This window comes from Euleptes europaea, chromosome 2, assembly GCF_029931775.1.
Source record: "Euleptes europaea isolate rEulEur1 chromosome 2, rEulEur1.hap1, whole genome shotgun sequence".
Lineage (NCBI taxonomy): Eukaryota > Metazoa > Chordata > Lepidosauria > Squamata > Sphaerodactylidae > Euleptes > Euleptes europaea.
The window spans coordinates 38,740,770-38,758,824 of NC_079313.1; the positions used below are offsets into that span (position 1 = coordinate 38,740,770).

Here is an 18,055-nt window from a genome sequence, read left to right on the forward strand (position 1 = left end):
AACCTATTAAGGTATCTGGCCTGAGTGATCAAAACCCAAGGTCGAAAACCTGGAAGGGGGAGCTTCAACACAGATCAGGATCCGGATGCTGTGTGAACTGACCGATGACCCGGGGTCTCTCTTGCTGCTGTACTCGGAGCTCCTAGCAGCTGAAGGGGAGATAAGCTCTTGTAAGGTATAAATACTATTTTGTGTGCCTGCTGAATGCTTTGTTTTGTAAATAAAGCATTGCTTTTCCTTCACCTACTGGTGTATTTATTGCCTCCAAATCCAAAAGAACCCCTACCTTGGCAGAACAACAGGCCTATTTGTACAATGTCTCCTGCAACAAGACAGAACTTTTGGGCCATTTATTCATGGTCAGTTTTGATGATCACTCAAAGCTCACTTTTTAAATGCAACTTTAAAAATTCCTATTCACAGTCCCCGCAAAAGGAGAAATTCCACCCCCACCACTCGCCTGCTCCTTTGTTCCTGTCAGCATAGTCATTAGCATGTGTATAGCTAATGCGCCGTTATTGTTTTGCATGGTTTTTTGAGGAGGATTCTTCTTGGCAAACCCCAAAGATTGTGTTAAGTGAGCTCTTTAGTAATGTGAAGCAGGTCTGCGCCGGCTTCGCAGTCACTTCTGGAATGACGTTTTAGCATGTAAAATTCAAAAAAAATATGCGGGGCAATTCATCCTGGAACATGCTGCTAATTACCATGAATAAATGGCCCGTGGTCTTCTTTCCTGCTCTGTTTATTGTATAACTTTCTTGCTATATTTGGACTGCTAGTGATAGAGAAGAATATGATGTTTTAGTTCACCATGTCATTTTGTTTCCCCAACACACAAAACATCCCTTACTAAGAAATTAATTCTGCCCCATAAGCCCTAACTAAGTTGGGTAGAGTTTTGTAAGTGTAGTAGGAGGGAAAACAGTGTTTTTTCAGCAACAACTAATTGTAGTTCAAGCAAGGCAGAAATGCCACTCTTCTACAACTGACATACTAGTTGGCAGAAATGTATCTAGACTACATTCTTAAATATATTTTTGTGGGAGCAGCTATTACGAAAATCCACGAGACTATGATATATACATCTGTTAACCAGCAAATTCAGAAACCTCATGTATGATTTACAAAGGTTCTCTCTGATACTGTTCTCTTGGGTTTTCTTTGCATTTACAAATTTTACTGTCATTAAAAATACCTGTTTTCTCAAGAAGGAACAGATTTATTTTTAAGGCTACAAACACTGAACTAGTTTACAGTGCAATTCTATGTAGAATTAGGCCAGTAAGTCCACTGAAATCAATGAGTGTAGACTGAAGTAGCTCTGCATAGATTGGCACTGTTACAATGCCATCATAAGCAGAGGTGAACACTGAAGTCCACTGAAGCCAATGGGATTGGAAAAATGTATTTCTGTTTGGATTGTGCTAACAGCTGACTACAATTTTGGCTAATTAATAGGTAAATTTTAATCAATAAGGGTGGATTTTTATAGGTAAACTGCAGGTTAAGTTAATACTTTATTTTTCAAAGCTATTTTGTCTCCAGCACTTTAGTATAATAGGGGAACAAAATTAAAATATTAAAGCTGGCCTTTCTTTCTAGTTATATGATTCTATGCTTCTATTCTATGATTCTATACGTGATTGCTTTTCTGTTTATGAAAATATGTTACCTTGAACTTTATTTAATATTTTTAAAAGGTACCAATACTGAGACTTCGGCAATACAGGTTGGGTATCCCCTATCCCAGTGGTTGGCAAACTCATTAGTCAACAGAGCCAAATATCAACAGTACAATGATTGAGATTTCTTTTGAGAGCCAAATTTCTTAAACTTAAACTATGTAGGTAGGTACACTGTTTATTAACTTAATAAACTTTAATTAAAGTTTTAAGTCTTAATTAAACTATAGGTACACTGAATAAAACTTGATATCATACTTAATAATGATCTTATTTATTGATAAAAATTAAATTGTAAGTAAGGTATCCATAAGCGCCTGAGTCTTTTATTCTGGTGCAATGCGCCCCCGCCGATTCAGGGGTTAGGGAAACATGGAAAATAAAGGGGAAACAGTCCTACTTGTTATGGGGCAGAGGCATTGGAGTCAACGTGAGGGTGCCATTTTTAGAAGCAACTTTGTGCTACACGGTGTGTATGTACAGAGTGTTTATGCACCCATTTTGATCTGAACCTGGAATACATGCATGCAGTAAACATAAACATATAACCCACAGAAGGCTTTGTGTAGTACCCTTGGGCTCCATATTTTGATTTCATCAGATTTACAGTGAGCTATAGTTTGGGGTGGCAGATTTTGAGGGCCACTAAATACAAACAAATGACTAAAAAGACAAAATTACCATTTGGGGGGATAATGCTATGGAGCATTTTAACTTTGACATGTCATGGGTATCTTAATCCAGCATGCCTTAATCTGACCCTGGCTAACCTCTTGTTTCCTTCAGTGTCCCCACACCTCATAGCCATTTAAGGGCAAGTTCAAGCTATGCAAACTGCATGGCAGTAACCTTGTTCAGAACAGGGAAAAATAAAAAGGTACCTTTGAAATGGTTTTCATTATGTCCTGCTTCCTCTTTAACATAAAAGTATTGACTAAAGAATTGTGAGAACCAGATAGCGGCTATCTGGTTCTCACAATTCTTGAGTCAATGCAATGCATTGACGCCGCAAGCGGAGGGGAGACCTCTGCCCAGCCTTTGGCAGCAGATGGGCCACACGTGTCCTGCCACCGCAAGTCCCCCTTTTGGCTCTCTCGTGCCTCTGCCCGAGCATGTTCCTCTCTCCTCTGCCCCCTTCCTTCGCCCAGCCGCCGCTCGGCTGCCCCCTTCGGCCCTGGCTCCTCGCCTGCCTAGCCCAGGCAGCTCTTTGGCGACGCTCTCCGGCGCAGCCGCTACTTCTGCAGCCGCCACCGGGGAGGGAGGGAAGGAAGGAGGGCGAAGGGGAGGCAGCTGAGCCGGCTCCCCAGACTCTCCTTTCACTGCTGCGAGCTTCGCCCGGCCCTAAGCGAGGCAGAGGGGCTGGAGGAGGGGCGGGGGCAGGAGGTGGGGGGAGAGAGAGCCGGGTGAGAAGGGCAGGGAGGGGGCCTCGGTCTCGTCCGGCTGGGAGCTCAGCAAAGGGGAGCGGGTGATCACCGCTCCATGCCCCAGCCCCCAGGGCGACGGTGCCTGGGGAAGCGCCCTGAGTCCCTGAGCACGCAGATGGCGCTTCCTGCAGGCAAAGGCGCCCAGCAGCTTCACGAAAGGGAGGGGGCGGGGGGGCATGGCCGGGACAGTGTGCGCACGCGCGCAAGGGAAGCCCCGCCGCCTGCCTCTGCCACACGGCGCTGCAGACCTGGCACGGCTCGGGACGAGGACGAGTCAGTGGGCAAGCGCCACCGCCTTCCACCAGCCCCGCACTCTGCTGGAAAGCACGGGGAGCGGGCGAGAGGGCTCTGGAGCCTCCCACCATGTGCAGCCCGGGCGCTGGTGGGTCCCGGCGGTGGGAGGAGCCCAGGCGCGGCGAGAGGCGCCCAGCCGGGCGGAGAGGCAAGAAGCTGCCCTGCGCCGGGGCAGGAACGGAGTGGCTCGGGAGCCCGCACTCAAGATGCCAAAGTGCCTCATGCAGCTAGCGAGCCACTGTTTGCCGACCACTGCCCTATCCAAAATGCTTGGGGCCAGAAGTGTTTCAGATTTTTTCCATATTGTGGAATATTTGCCTTGATGTGCAATGCACGTAGGTCTGTTCCCTCCTGTCTTGATCCGTATCCCAGCCTACCAGAAAACTTCCTTTTCCAGCAAACTTCCCTCCTGCCTTGATTTGCCGGGGCTGCCGCTGCCGCGACAGCTACCAACATAGTTGGTAATGTGAGTAATGTCTAAATTTTGAGGGGCGGCATCCTGTCAGTTCAAAAATTATTGGTTTTTGGAGCATTTCAGTTTTTGGATTTAGGGATAAGGGATACTCAACCTGTACTTGACTTCAACGAATTAATGGTAGAAAAAGCAGATGACTAAAATTAGAGCTATATATTAAGTCGAGTACATACTGATGAACTAAAAAGGAGATACTGAATAACTGGGCTGTTGCTATCGACTTTTTAAAAATCAGTTTCAATACAAGTATCTATGAAAACAACAGATGGCAAGCACCCTTTTAAAAGGGAGGATGGCTGTAACTCAAGAATACATCACAGAAACAAAACAAAAGTATGCTTTTTCTTTAGAAGTATTTACTTATATGCAAATATAGTCTATCAATTCAGTGATTAATTGATTAGATCCAAATCAGATCCAAAGGTGGGTAACAGGACTTGTACTAGCAGATCAGCACTTGTAGGTAGATGAGAGGTGTTTTTTTGCCAAGTCTCCTCTGCTGCTACAGACATCCACATTGTCCTCCCATGTGGTTTGTGAGGGTTCCCTGATTCCTAGGATTAGAATATTGGAAGGCTGTGCAGGAGGCGAGAGGTAGGAAAGCTTTGTTTGAAAGCTTCTTAGTTGTGGCACTTTAGATCCAACCCTAACATTTCTTTAATAAGTTGTCAGGCATGTGTCAAGTGCAACACTGTTGTCACACATGAATTGTGTAGTTTTTCCTCTCCTTACCTTTCTACATGAACCCAGCTTGTGAAACAGAGATTCATTTTCCTTTAGTTTCACAGAACTATAGATTAAAGTTCTGTTTCCACAGGACAGCCTGAATTCTTTGTAAGTCTTGCACTTCTACAATTATTATATTTTCCTGTTAAAATATGGTGCTTATTATATGAAGGTTTTTATATTTTGCCAGTTCTCATCTGGATGTCCAATGAATATCTCTATGTCTTTCATATTTGCCATATTATTTCATGACTAAATTTTAGGATAAAAACTTTTGAGTCACCCAGATATTCTTCTGGGGTGCCTGTGAAGTCTTTAGGTACCTGGAAAGGATGAGTCATTCTCAACAGGCTTCAAACAGAATCCTTTAATAGCCAGGGTATATAATAGCCACTCATTCATTACCTGCAATTTGTTAAGAACCCTTTTCTCCTGAGCAGCATGAAAAATAATATAATAGTTTTCAGATCACTGCAGGAGGATAGGTAAGGATGAAGAGAAAGGTATAGAACTGTAAAATGCAGGCTGTGATCTCAAAAATCTGTTTAAAAAGTATCATTAAAAATCAGGGGGACTATGGGTATCTGTGAGACAAGAACAATTTATATATTTACATCTTACCCTTTCTTCTATCATGAAATGTAACGAACTGAACATAGGGCCCCCAGGAGGTCTCCGAGCCAGGAACTGCCTAGATCTATACCAACTTATCATAAGTAGGGTTGCCACAATATGTGCCTTCAGTGACTATACATTTTAAAATAACAGATTCAGATTCCTATGATGGTCACCTGATGCCATTTAAGAGGCAGCAGCTAAGGTAATTTCTGCAGTCTCCTGTTGGTTATAACCTTGTATTTTCAGTTCTGTATCATCAGTGCAAGTAGTTCTACCACTTTTTTACGGGCAGCTCTGGTGGTGTCAAGAGCTGAATAGCAGACAGGAATCAACCAGGTGAGATGCAATATTAAAAAAAAAATTACCTGTTGATTTTCACCTGTTATAAGGAACTGTTCAGGGATGGCAAAATGGCAGTAAGTGTTTTACTTACTGCCATTTTCTGGCCATTACCTCTTGGCCAGAAAAAAAGTGTGTGTGTGTGTGGGTAAAGTAGCATCAAGTCACAGCCAACTTATGGAGACCCCTGAAAGGTTTTCAATGCAAGAGACTAACAGAGATGGTTTGCCATTGCCTTTCTCTGCATAGTGACCCTGATATTCCTTGGTGGTCTCCCATCCAAGTACTATCCAGGACCAACCCTACTTAGCTTCTCAGATCTGACGAGATCAGGCTAGCCTGGGCCATCCAAGTCAGGGCAGAAAAAAACTTACAGAATGGTTATTTCCTGTTATTAGAGTGGGGATTATTTGACCCTGTGCTAATAATGTTCCTTTGTTCCAATAATGTCAGGGTTTTTTTTCTCACTGCATACTAAAAATGGCAGTCCTCAGTTTTAAGTTCAGATATAACCCTCCCACACCCATAAATAAAGATAAAGAATTGTAATGTAAATGTGTTGGGAAACTAACAATTGTAAACTAACAATGCCTCACCAGCACTGGATTATGTGGGACAGTCTTTTAATAGTTAACCTCATTCCACCAAGGCTGGGGACAGAGGGTGGCAATTGGGGAGAAGATCTCATTACCCTTTGCTATGTGGAGTTTCACAAGAGGCAATTCTCTCCCCAATGCTTTTTAACATCTATACGCGCCCCCTTGCTCAGCTAGTCAGGAGTTTCAGGCTGGGATGTCATTAGTATGCAGATGACTCTGAGCTGTATCTGTTCATTGCTGGCTGGCTAGACACTGTCCCATAAATCTGGCCATGTGCTTGGAGGCTGTGGTGAAGTGGTTAAAGCACAGAAATTTGAAATTGAACCCATCAAAGATAGGTGTCCTGTGGCTGGGCTGGGGAGGCCCAGGTCAGGGAGTTCAGCTTCCCGCTATTGATGGAGGAGACTGTCTCCAGATGAACTCCTTCTCTTTGGAGGCCCAGGTCACACATACAGCTGACTCTTTCCCTGTCTTGTACCGATCTAGCCATGGTGATCAATGCAACAGTCACCTCTAGACTGGACTACTATAACTCACTCTACACAGGGATTTGCTCCTTGAGACTGCTCCAGAAACTGCAACTGGTCCAGAATGCAGTGGTGCATGTCCTGACAGGGACCCCATGGAAAGCCCATATACAACCAGTGCTCCGCCAGCTGCATTGGCTCCAGATTTTATATCGGATCAGGTTCAAGGTTTTGGTATTAACCTTCAAAGTCCTAAATGGTCTGGGACCATTGTATCTTAAGAACATAAGAAAAGCCAAGCTGGATCAGACCAAGGTCCATCAAGTCCAGCAGTCTGTTCACACAGTGGCCAACCAGGTGCCTCTAGGAAGCCCACAAACAACTGCAGCAGCATTATCTTGCCTGTTTTCCACAGCACCTAATATAATGGGCATGCTCCTCTGCCTCTCCCTATATATCCCTCAGAGAGTGTTATGCTCTACTAGAAACAACCTTTAAGTGAGCCCTGGCCCTAAAACCATCTGGCTGTCCTCAACCAGAACCAGGGCTTTTTCATCCTTGGCCCCAGCCTGGTGGAATTCTCTGTCTAGTGAGACCCATGCCCTGTGGGACTTGGCCCAGTTCTGTGGGGCCTGCAAGACAGAGATGTTCCACCAGGCCCAAGGCTGAGGACAGTGAAGGTAATACATTTTAACCTGATTTTCCTTCCCTTCCTTCTCTTTCCCTTTACTTCTCTTTCCTTTTCCCTTTCCCTTTTTTCCCTTCCCGTACCTTCCCTCTTTCACTTTGTGTTTTTCCTTTTCCTTTGTCCTTCTGTCTCCATCCCACTGAAGGAATGAAATTGATGCTGGTTGTTGCCCCCTCCCATTGTCATTCTTGATTCATTGCCGCCTTGTTGAAACATTCTCCCTAAGGTGAAATAGTTTAATTAAGGTACCATCTGTATGTAATATGTATTAGTTTAGTTTTGTGATTTTAATTATATTTTAAATTAATTATAATAATAATAAAGTATTTAGGAAAGAACACAGCAAAAATGTGGCACAGAAAATATAAGTATAAAAATATATGCATCTGTTGTTGCAGACTGGTCAGAAAATCTGCCCTGGTGTGCTCTTGTGCCTTTAATGGCAGCAGGTTAAGCTTTTCACAACAAGGGGATAAATGGTGAAAGGCTCGGATACTGTGGCTGGTTGGCAGCTCTAGAATTGCCCTATTTGAAATGTATTTCTTTTCTCCAGTCTGACATGCATGATTCTGAGAATTGCACCTATACAAAGAAATAATTCACCTGTTTTCCCCACACTTCTATGTGAAATCAGTGTGCTTATAGACTGCAAGCTCCAGGGTGATGAGATGCAGGTGCTGCTTTCCTGGCCTCTATATGACAAGCTGCACCTGCTGAAATCCCCTCTTCTCCACAGCGATTGAAGGTACAGGAGCCCCAACCTCCTTTGCATTTGGTCACACTAATTGCTACTGCCCTGAGGCCTCTTCTAGGGAAAGAATATGAATACTGGGGTTGCTAGGCAACTGCTGGATTTCCCTTGCAGGTGTTCCAGGTCTGGGAACTGCTGCGGTAATGAAAAGCAGGGAACCTGTTAAAATATTCCAAGAGGTTGCTTGCCTTTTCATGACAGAAAACTGTGTAGCATCCATTACAGTGACTGGATTCGCCCACTACTCAATCACCAGCTAAGAGATGGTCATTTCCTTTTAATGGGTTCATGGAGATAGAGAAGAAAGTATGTGGCTTTTCAGTGCCACTGCACAACCGAATTATTTAAAAAGCCCTTTTGTCTCAAGACCATTATTTGTATCTTGAATTTGTTTTAAATTCTAGCTCAAACATTTTGTATTTATATTGAAACCCACCTTAGGTCTTTTGGGAGAGAGATGGGCTAGAAAAGCTGAACATATTTACAATAACATATTTCTATTCAGATTTCCACTAGGGAAGAGCAAATCTTCCCCATTTAATTTCTTTTTGTATTTGTTTATATTTCTTCATTGTTTTTTCTTCTCTGCTTTTTGCTGTTGATTTTGTAGATTTGTCAGTGTTGTGTACACACACTGTAAAGTTTTTAGGTGCAATTTAGGTGCCCAGTGAACATCGTTTATATACATAATGCCGGTTTATTGATGCCCAAATAATATTTTAAATATGTACCTTTTACTAGAAAAATTCAGTGTAAGGAAATAGAAAATGATTGTTTGAAAGCTTCTGTTTGTTCAAAATAAAGAAGTTAAGAGTTCTTACTGGAACCTGCAATAATGAAAATGTAACAGCAATTATGTTATTGCCACACTGGCTTCCAGTCCACTTATAGGTCCAAACAGGGGTGATTGATTTCATCTTCAAGGCTCTCATTGGTTTGGCTCCACAGTACCTAAAGGGACATCTCCTCTCAAATCAACCGGAATAACTCCTTAATGGGTCTATCTTGTGGGAACTTGAAGTACGATTTGCAGGGTCTCACAAGAGGGTCTGTTCAGCAGCTGCCTCAAGGTTATGGGACTCCCAAAGGATGTAAGACTGGCACCATCTCTTCAGGCTTCCTGGACAGCACTGTAGACATTTCTGTTCTGGACAGACTGTTGAAGGTGCTATACTGCTTTTTTATTGTGTTTTACTGTAAATTTTGTGTTTTAAATTAAAGATTTTAAATTGTTTTTATAATGATTGTGAACTATCTTGTGGTTCCTAAATAGGGCTGAAAGGCAGCATACAAATTAATTAAATATATATATTTATTGGAATAACCAGAAATCTTACAAAGCAAATGCAGTAAGCTTTTTGATGTAATAGCTACAAATAGCAGCATTAGCGCGTAGTTTTAAAATGTATTTGCAGTTTAAGTATGTATTAAAATCAAGCAAAAGTCCAATTGCATTGGATATATTATATTACCCAAATTAGCACAAATGAACATTGAAGTAAGACACATACTTCTTAACAAACAACAGATACCTTCAGGCAGACTCCATCCGCTGATTCTAATGTTGCAATCTTATGCATGCTTACTTAGGAATTAAGACTTCCTTTATATGAAACTTTAGTAATGCAATTGTCACTGCTTCTGTGGCTTCTTCCATGATACCGCATGTAAACATGAAGTTTCTTCCACAGATATCATTACCATGCCATGGCAGCAATAGCTGGCCCCTAATATGTTCTATTCCTTCAGTGGCAAGGGCAATTATGCTCTTAGTGGCAAGGGCAATTATGCTCACACACTTACACACAAAGCTTGATACATACATGGACGGCTTTACATATAGACAGGATTAACCACAGCAGTAGCAACCGCCACTCTGCTAAAGTTACATGTAAAGGGGTTTAAGCCCCATTAAATTTAGTGGATCTTAATAACCATGCATATGATTGGGCTGTTGTTTTTAAAGCTATCACCTTCCCAACTTCACCAAGAACAAATGGTCCAATCCTCCAAATTGCTGTGATATGGTATCACAGTATCAGACACTTAAGACCACGGTTCAAGCACAAAGCCATAACTAGGGCAATTGTACCTGGTCTAGAACCCAATCCTAGTCCTACCATATTATATCATGAGACATTTTTGAAATCTTGATAGCTTTTCATTTAGAAAACTATGCACTGTGGGCTTACATGAACAGTGAACATAAAATAGGAAGGAACCGTGGGTAAACATTTTGTTCACATGTATTTGTATAGTCAAAACAATGCTTCCTTTGAAAACCATGTTACTGAACAAGGTTTCATCACAAACGTGAACAAATACATAAAATGGATGAAAACAATTGTTTTGAGGAGGAAAAAAAGGTCTCAACAAAATCCTAATTGTTCTTAAAATATGAGTTAGGATTACCAAATCTTCAGCTGCATCTTTAATGGCAGCTAAATTTGTCAATATTAGCAGCTGATGATGCTTGCCTCACCTACTGATACCTTCACATCAAGTTGCTGTTAAAGACAAGAGCAAGCCAGGCTATTTTTTTATGGTCATTTGGAACAGTTAACACCTAAGGACAACCTATTTTGGTGGCCCTTATGAGGGCAGAAATGTGGGGTATATTTTATTAAATAAATAAATAATTTAATACCATATGAATTACTAACATACCTTGGACAATGAAATGTAAGCATTATTTGCAAGTGCTTCTCTGCCAGCTACATGATCATTGAACCTACCTGGCAGTCATTCTATTTTTCAATAAAACATCAGTTTAGTCTGATTTGAAAATATAAATATAACCTTGATATAATATAGTACTACACTATATAAGAAATATTTGTAGTGGTAACTTGACTCTGTTGGGCCTTAAAAAATATTGATATGACCTATAGGGGTGTGCACCAATTTATTTTGGTATTTTTGGATTTGGGTTTAATGGACCTGAAAATTTTAGGAAAATATGAAAAAAGCAAAATCTCCATACCGATATGTCCCCCCCCCCCGCCATTTTTTTCAAATACCTGAAACTTTTCAGGTCCATTAAACCCTATGGGAATTTTTGTGGGAATCTAGGGGGGCAATTTTTTAAAGGTAGAGGCACCAAATTAGCAGCATAGCTGCAGGTGGCTCTCCTTACATGAACCTTCAAGTTTGATAAAGATTGGGTCAAGGGGTCCAATATTATGGGCCCTCTAAGAGGGTGCCCCATCTATCCTCCATTGGAAACAATGGAGGAAAATTTGGGGGCCCATAAAATTGGACCCCTGAACCAATCTTAACTAACGGGGGTTCTTGTAAGGAGAAGTACCAGCAGCTATGCTGCAAAAGAGAGGCACCAGCAGCTATACTTAAAAATAGCCACCCCACAGCCGTGCAAAATTTTCCAATTAAATAACATAGGAACCATTCTGTTTAACTTTTAAAGCGAGCGGCTCCATGTTACCCTATAGCGAAGCGTTCTGGGGCTCTGGGCAGGCCCTGTTTTCAAGGTAGAGACACTAAATTTTCAGTGCAGCTGCAGGTCCTCTCCTTATGAGAACCCCCATGTTTTGTGAAAATTAGGTGAGGGGGTCCACATTTATGGGCCCCCAAACCTGGGGGCCTATAAAATTGGACCCCCTGACCCAAACTTAACCAAACTTGGAGGCAATCATAAGGAAAAGCACCTGCAGCTATGCTGAAAATTTGGTGCCTCTACTAAAAACAACAACAGCCCCCCGAGCCCCGCTAAGACTTCCCAAAGAGTGCAGTGTTGATGATTTCCCACCCTACTATTTGGTTAAGTTTGGTGAAGATTGGGTCAGGGGGTCCAACTTTATGGGCCCCCAAATTTTCCTCCATTGTTTTCACTGGAGGATGGATGGGGGCACCCTCTTTGCAGGCCAATAAAATTGGACCCCCTGACCCAATCTTCACCAAACACGGTGGTTGTTGTAAGGAGAGTCACTTGCATCTCCACTACATATTTGGTGGTGCTGCCTCAAAACACCACCCCAAAGAGCATCACAAAGATAATGAACCTGAAAAAATTGGGAAAATTCGGGTTTTCTTTGGCTTTGCCTTTTTGGCTTCATTAAAATGGCGCCTTTTTTTTGGTTCGGCATATCCAAATGGATACTCCTAGACACCTATGATAATGATATGAGGTTTTCATTTGATTGTTTCATTGGAGATTCAGACAACTACTGAGATGTAAAAAACCCAACAAAACAGGCAGGTTACAGTTCTGTTTGGAAATGGAGTCATCTATAGTGCTCTGGCCAGACCATGATACCTCTCCTTCTTGTACCCCACATTTCCATATAGTTGTGGGCATTTTTAAATGCTCAGTTTGCCACACAACCAGATCTATTAGAGAAAACCAGCTTTGTACACAATCATAGTATCCACATGGGACATTTTAAAAAGGGTTTACCTGCCCCCCTTAACAATTTAACAGATACTTGCCTTTCCAGCCTACATCCCCAGGTCCATGGTAATATAATCATGAAACTGAAGGATAACTGTGAGTATTGTTAGAGAGTATTGGCTCTGGGTCACTATCTAATATGTGTCTGGGGTATTCTGGAATACTTTTAAGACCCACACTTTATATTTCACCCAAGCTTTATTTGCTACTGTAATATTTATATGGGTTGACACATTTTAAGAAAAGGACCTAACAAATATGATAAATCTTAAGTCCTTCAAAAATCAGGTTTCATAATCAGCATTTTCTTAAAAATGACAGAATCATCACTCAAATTCTTCAATATTTTTACCAGAAATGTTCCATCATATTTCTGGCACAAATAATTTAACACATAGTATTGTTATACCCCTTGAGTCTACACAGGATAAGATTCCAAGTGTTCTAATAGTTCTCAAACCTCCTTTCTTAAGCATGTTGGGAGGCTGTTCCCCATCCAATGCTGACGCTTCAACTGGCTTGTGAAAGGTATGTGAAAAGGGGGCTCTCTGTGTTTTCTCTTTCTGTTTCTAGATTCAGTTGTGAAGCTAGCTAGGAAAGGCTGCTAAGAGTTTTCTGCTTGTCTTCTTAGGATTTTGGTCTGACGGAGTGATGCTGGCTTAGGGCCAGCTCTGTTTTCCTGTGTATCTGTTTGCTTACCATTGCCCAACCTGCATATTTATTAACCTATATTACAAAAGCATCACAAGTCTCAATTATCCTATACTGACTAGGAAACTAACAGCCCATTCCGGGGGGGTGAGGGAGATCTAGGCTGGAAGAGGCATAACTGTGTCACTTCCTCAGAGGCTTCCTGGCTGCCATAGAGAAAATAAAAGAATCATTAACAATATAAAAACGGAATAAGGAGGGAAATGCCCCATTGCAAAAAGTGAGGCTGGGCCACCCAAAAAGATGGTGCAGCCATGCCACAGCTTGAGGGGATGTTCCCGGGGCCAAAGGAGTTTCGAAGCTGACTAACGTCAGCTCCACCCCCTGGAATGCCCCCCCCATGCCAGCACCTGCTGCCTCTTCTGGGATTTGGCTCCCGGCACTGAAGCGCTGACAGTGGAAGCCAGTGCAGCTCCATGGCTCCCAGGCACCACTGTGTGTGTGCCACCCGGGATGGCGTAAATACCCACAGTCCCGGGGTTAAATAGGCACTTAACTGATGCGGGGTCATGCTGGCTCCTATGGAGCTTTGCCCCCCCTTTCAGGATTGCATGGTTACTCTATAAACCAGCTCTGAAACCTCCCACTGATTGGGCAAGTGAGAATACAAAACACTATCTGGTAATTAGGAGAAAAAAAGAACACAGCTCCATAATGCATTAAATGGCTGCTGATTTGTTGATTTTCTTTTTGTTATCCAGCATGTGTTTTGTTTTTCAGTTCTGACTTTTTACCCACCATTAGGCTTTGGAGGTGGTAATCACCCACAACGCTATTTGTGCATTGTGTCAATCCTATTTTCACTCTAATTATATTTTTCCTACAGAGTAGTTAGCATAATTGGTGGAATTTTCATGTACTGGTAGACATAGCAAATTGCTACAAAAGTAGTTTTAAAGCATATTGAGTAGTCATGTATCTACCTGGCTTTCTTGTACCACAATGAGCTTGGCTACGCTGATGAGACAGGCAGTGATAACATAGAGATGGAAGGCAGAGGACCAGAATGAGATCCTGGCCAGGTAGGCAGAGTATACTGCAAAGCATGATGGTGGATTTCACTTTGCTATATTTTGTAAAAGGGGAGAGTTATTTTACAAGTGCTGTGTGTGAAGGATGAGAGCCAGGGGAGGGTAAATAGAGGTAACTGTCCCTCTTCAGGCATTAGGTGGGAGGCCATATTTCACAATAGTCTTCCATGTGAGAAAAACCCTCCCTGCAAATAAACAGCTGGTTAATCAGATTTAGCATAACCATTTTCCTGCAGTGCTAGCTTAGTACATGTCAGGAATCTGGAAAAAAAATGGAGTGTGGAAAGTATGACAACTCAACAACAGCCTGAAATCGAACAGTGCAGACTTCAACTATCTCTTTCTACATAATATAGAAAGGATTTGAAATGGTGGATTGTGGGGAGGGGGACTGTTAAATTAAGTGATAACAGAACAAGCTTTCAACTTCAGTGTTCAGTTTATACCACAACTGTTTGTAGGCATAACTAATCACAAAAAAACTTGCAGTATTCTGAAATTGCTTTTGGGACTCATTAATTGCTAACCATCTCACCACTTCCCCCCCGCCCCAAGCCGATGCTGAAAAATGTTCCAAATAATCAGCACTGGAATCAAAATGTGCTGGAAATGATCAAAGAATTTATTGTTAGACAACAGCAAGTACCAATGACCTTAATGGTTTAATTTTATGAAGATGGATCAGAAAGGATGTATTTACTTAATGACCACTCTTTGCATTGTGCTTCAGCTTTAAGGATATGCTGCTTTAATACAAGATCCTTTGACATCAAAGGGAATACAGAATCATACATACACACAAATGTATGTGTATTTAATTCTTTCTTGGGCATGCTTTTGATCATGAGTCTTACGGATGCTACATGAACATCTGTTGCAATGGATCTCCTTTGTTTGCTTGTAGTTTTGTGAACATCTTTTTTACTACCTCCACTAAACAGGGTAGAGCGCCAGGCCTACAGAAGCAAATGCAACCAATTCAGTTTCCAGAAAATAATATGAAATGCATCACCTCAGAATAATCTATCCCAACACCGGGGAGAAAAACCTTCTGAAATGAACACAAATATTGCACTAGCATAGACAAAAGAAGAAATTACCACAGATTCCATTGAAGTGGCATCCTGTTAATTTCATGCAACATATGTGTGTGTGTATAATTAAAATGCTTAACTTTCATATATATCAGCCTTGTGAAACAGAGTAGGTCAAAATATGGCAAGACACTCACTATTGTTTTAAGAACAGGTTTGCTATCATTGTAGAAAAGATGTTTAAAATTCTGTACCAATCAATAGCATTTCAGCTACTGCACAAAAAAGCTAAAAAAGGATAACTGGCTCGTTTTAGGCACATTTAAAGGTGTTTAGCGATTGCCTTGTTCCACATTCATCTAAAAGTTTCTGAGTTTTAGACATATCACATATATATGTTTGTACACAACCACTCACCTGGGCAATTGTGCATTGCCTCCAGGTGACCAGGTGGGGAAAACTTTACTGATTTTTTGTGCGACAGATGACTACTAACAGATGGTGTGAACAGATAGGCTAATAAAATTACATTTGTGGGTTATTCACTTTGTGGATTGATTTGCAATGCCCATTACATGATACCAACCATGCTGTTATGAAGAGTGCCAAAATTCAAAGAGGTCAACAAAGCATCCTTTCAGGTCACTTCTGATTTAATCAATGTCAATTTGAGTATCCCTATTAAGTGTCCAAAGGCCAACATCTGCTGATGCTCAGAGATGGTGGATGCAGTGAAAAAGGCTGCATGGAAGTGTGAAGTGAACATCACAACCACACAAACAGCATGCAAGACAATACCGACAGTCTGTAGCAGAAGAACTATTTTTGCCATTTATCCATTTCTGTTGGCTATGACAATGGATTTTTTTTTCTAAAAAGAGCAATAATACTTTTTTTTTCTGCTGGCTTTCATTCAGCTTTTTTATACTTTGCATCAAATAGCACATACAAATTAATTAAGGCTTCAAAAGCATCGCATTGCTGTGCATTTGCAGTTAAGCAAAAGTCAAGGGAGACACTAAGGCAGAGAAATGAGACTATTAAAATTGGCAGACTTTCATTTTTCAGTGTTTACATTGATGTCATTTTGCTATGTTAGTCTGCAAAAAACAACAACAACCAACCCCCCCACCCAAAAAAACCCCCAACTACCCCAAAACCCAGTTAAGCCAGGTTCCAAATGGACACAATAAGCTGTTTGCTTCTATGGCAAGACTAGTTTTGATGGTGATAAATCACGGGTAGCCGTGTTAATCTGTCTGTAGCAGTAGAAAAAAGCAAGAGTCCAGTAGCACCTTAAAGACTAACAAAATTTCTAGCAGGGTATGAGCTTTCATGAGCCACAGCTCACTTCTTCAGATAGTCTGGCCCTGAGCCTATTCATGAGCTCAAGAAGAGTAAGTTGATTAATAAATTGAACAGACCTGAACTGCATATTTATTAGAGGTAATTCAGCTACTAAATTATTAGTGTATTGCTTTTCAGCCAGATGTTGGGTTTTGGTGGTAGTTAAGTTATGTGTGATGGGCCGCCTCCATAGTGCAAAATCTCAGCACAGTTCAGTCAAAGTTAAGCATTTTAATCATGTGCTTAACTCTCCCATTAAAATAAAAATGCTGAAGAGTAGCTGGGTCATGCCTTGTGTGTTTAAAGCTTGTGTAAAATGGAAAGTGTCACATTTGTCAACAAAAATATGTGTTTTGACCCCAATCAAGTAATCTCATATGGGCTTTGAAGTGAGAGCTCAAATAGATGCAGTTTCCAACCAGGAAACTCTTCCTATTTATTCATTTGGGGCAGACAAGCTCCAAATGTACAATTCCTCCACTGAATTAAGAACCATTTATGCACAGGTGTTCCATATGCAGGCTGGAATGCATATAGAGGTCTGGATCCATGGGATGTATTATAAGATACTGGCTGTATTGAAGCCAACTGAAAACCTCTGTGGATTAAAGACATCCAAATTGATCATTTGTGCTACTACAGAGAAGTTATCCTATAAATACTCAAAGTTTGAAAGGTATTTCTTCATTTGCTTATTTATTGGAGGTTGGATCCTGTAGATCCATTATGCTAGTGGCGGTGCTCTTCTCTGGTGCAAGCCTTCTTAGATTGGAAGAAAGGGCTACTGCTAGCATACAGATCTGCGGGCTCCAACTATATATTAAAAAACAACTTTAGGGGCTCACCTTTTATTCCTCTAACAATCTAGTAAATTTGGAAAAATGTTATTTAACTGAATATGATCAGCATCCCATGTGGGGGGACTTGTTTGATAATCACAGCACTACACCTGCACTTTACAATGTGCAAATGCATCAAGAGGAAGATTATTAACATTTCAGAAGTTATAATAAAGCAAATTTCAATTAAAAATTATATAGAACAGAAATAGATGTTGGAAAAATAGATTTTCAGAGGCTGAACAGAAAGCAAAGCTGGCCTAAGTCTGCTCTTCATTACTTACTACCAATGCTGGATATACTGGGAATACCTGGAAAGAGAAGAGAGAATATTGGTTAGCTATTTATATATATTAAGGATGCCAAACCAGTATGTTGTATATTATTTCTTTGGTTCCAATCAGCACTAAGAACCAAGGTCCAGAGCCAGCCAATCAAGCATTTTGAAATCCAAGTGAGGTCAACAGGTTAAGCAGTTGCTAAATTTCCTCCCACTGAAACCAATGGGACTTAGAAAAAGAGCTTAAGTGTGACTGACCTGTACTTGAAGTTTACCCAAATCTTCCACATGCAAGGGCTAACAGTGCATTCCTAAGAAGAGTTACTCCAGTTTAAACCCATT

The 18,055-nt window shown here is 41.3% G+C and overlaps 1 protein-coding gene across 4 annotated transcripts in view; it reads right to left on the reverse strand.

Annotated features, from left to right (window-relative positions):
- NTNG1 (netrin G1) overlaps positions 1-18,055 on the reverse strand; it is a 335,884-nt gene that overhangs the window by 72,977 nt on the left and 244,852 nt on the right. For all 4 annotated transcript variants that reach the window (XM_056844256.1, XM_056844253.1, XM_056844255.1 and 1 more), the window contains exon 4: positions 17,718-17,744. In XM_056844256.1, the coding sequence (XP_056700234.1) occupies positions 17,718-17,744 (27 nt within the window). The remainder of the gene's footprint in view (positions 1-17,717; positions 17,745-18,055) is intronic.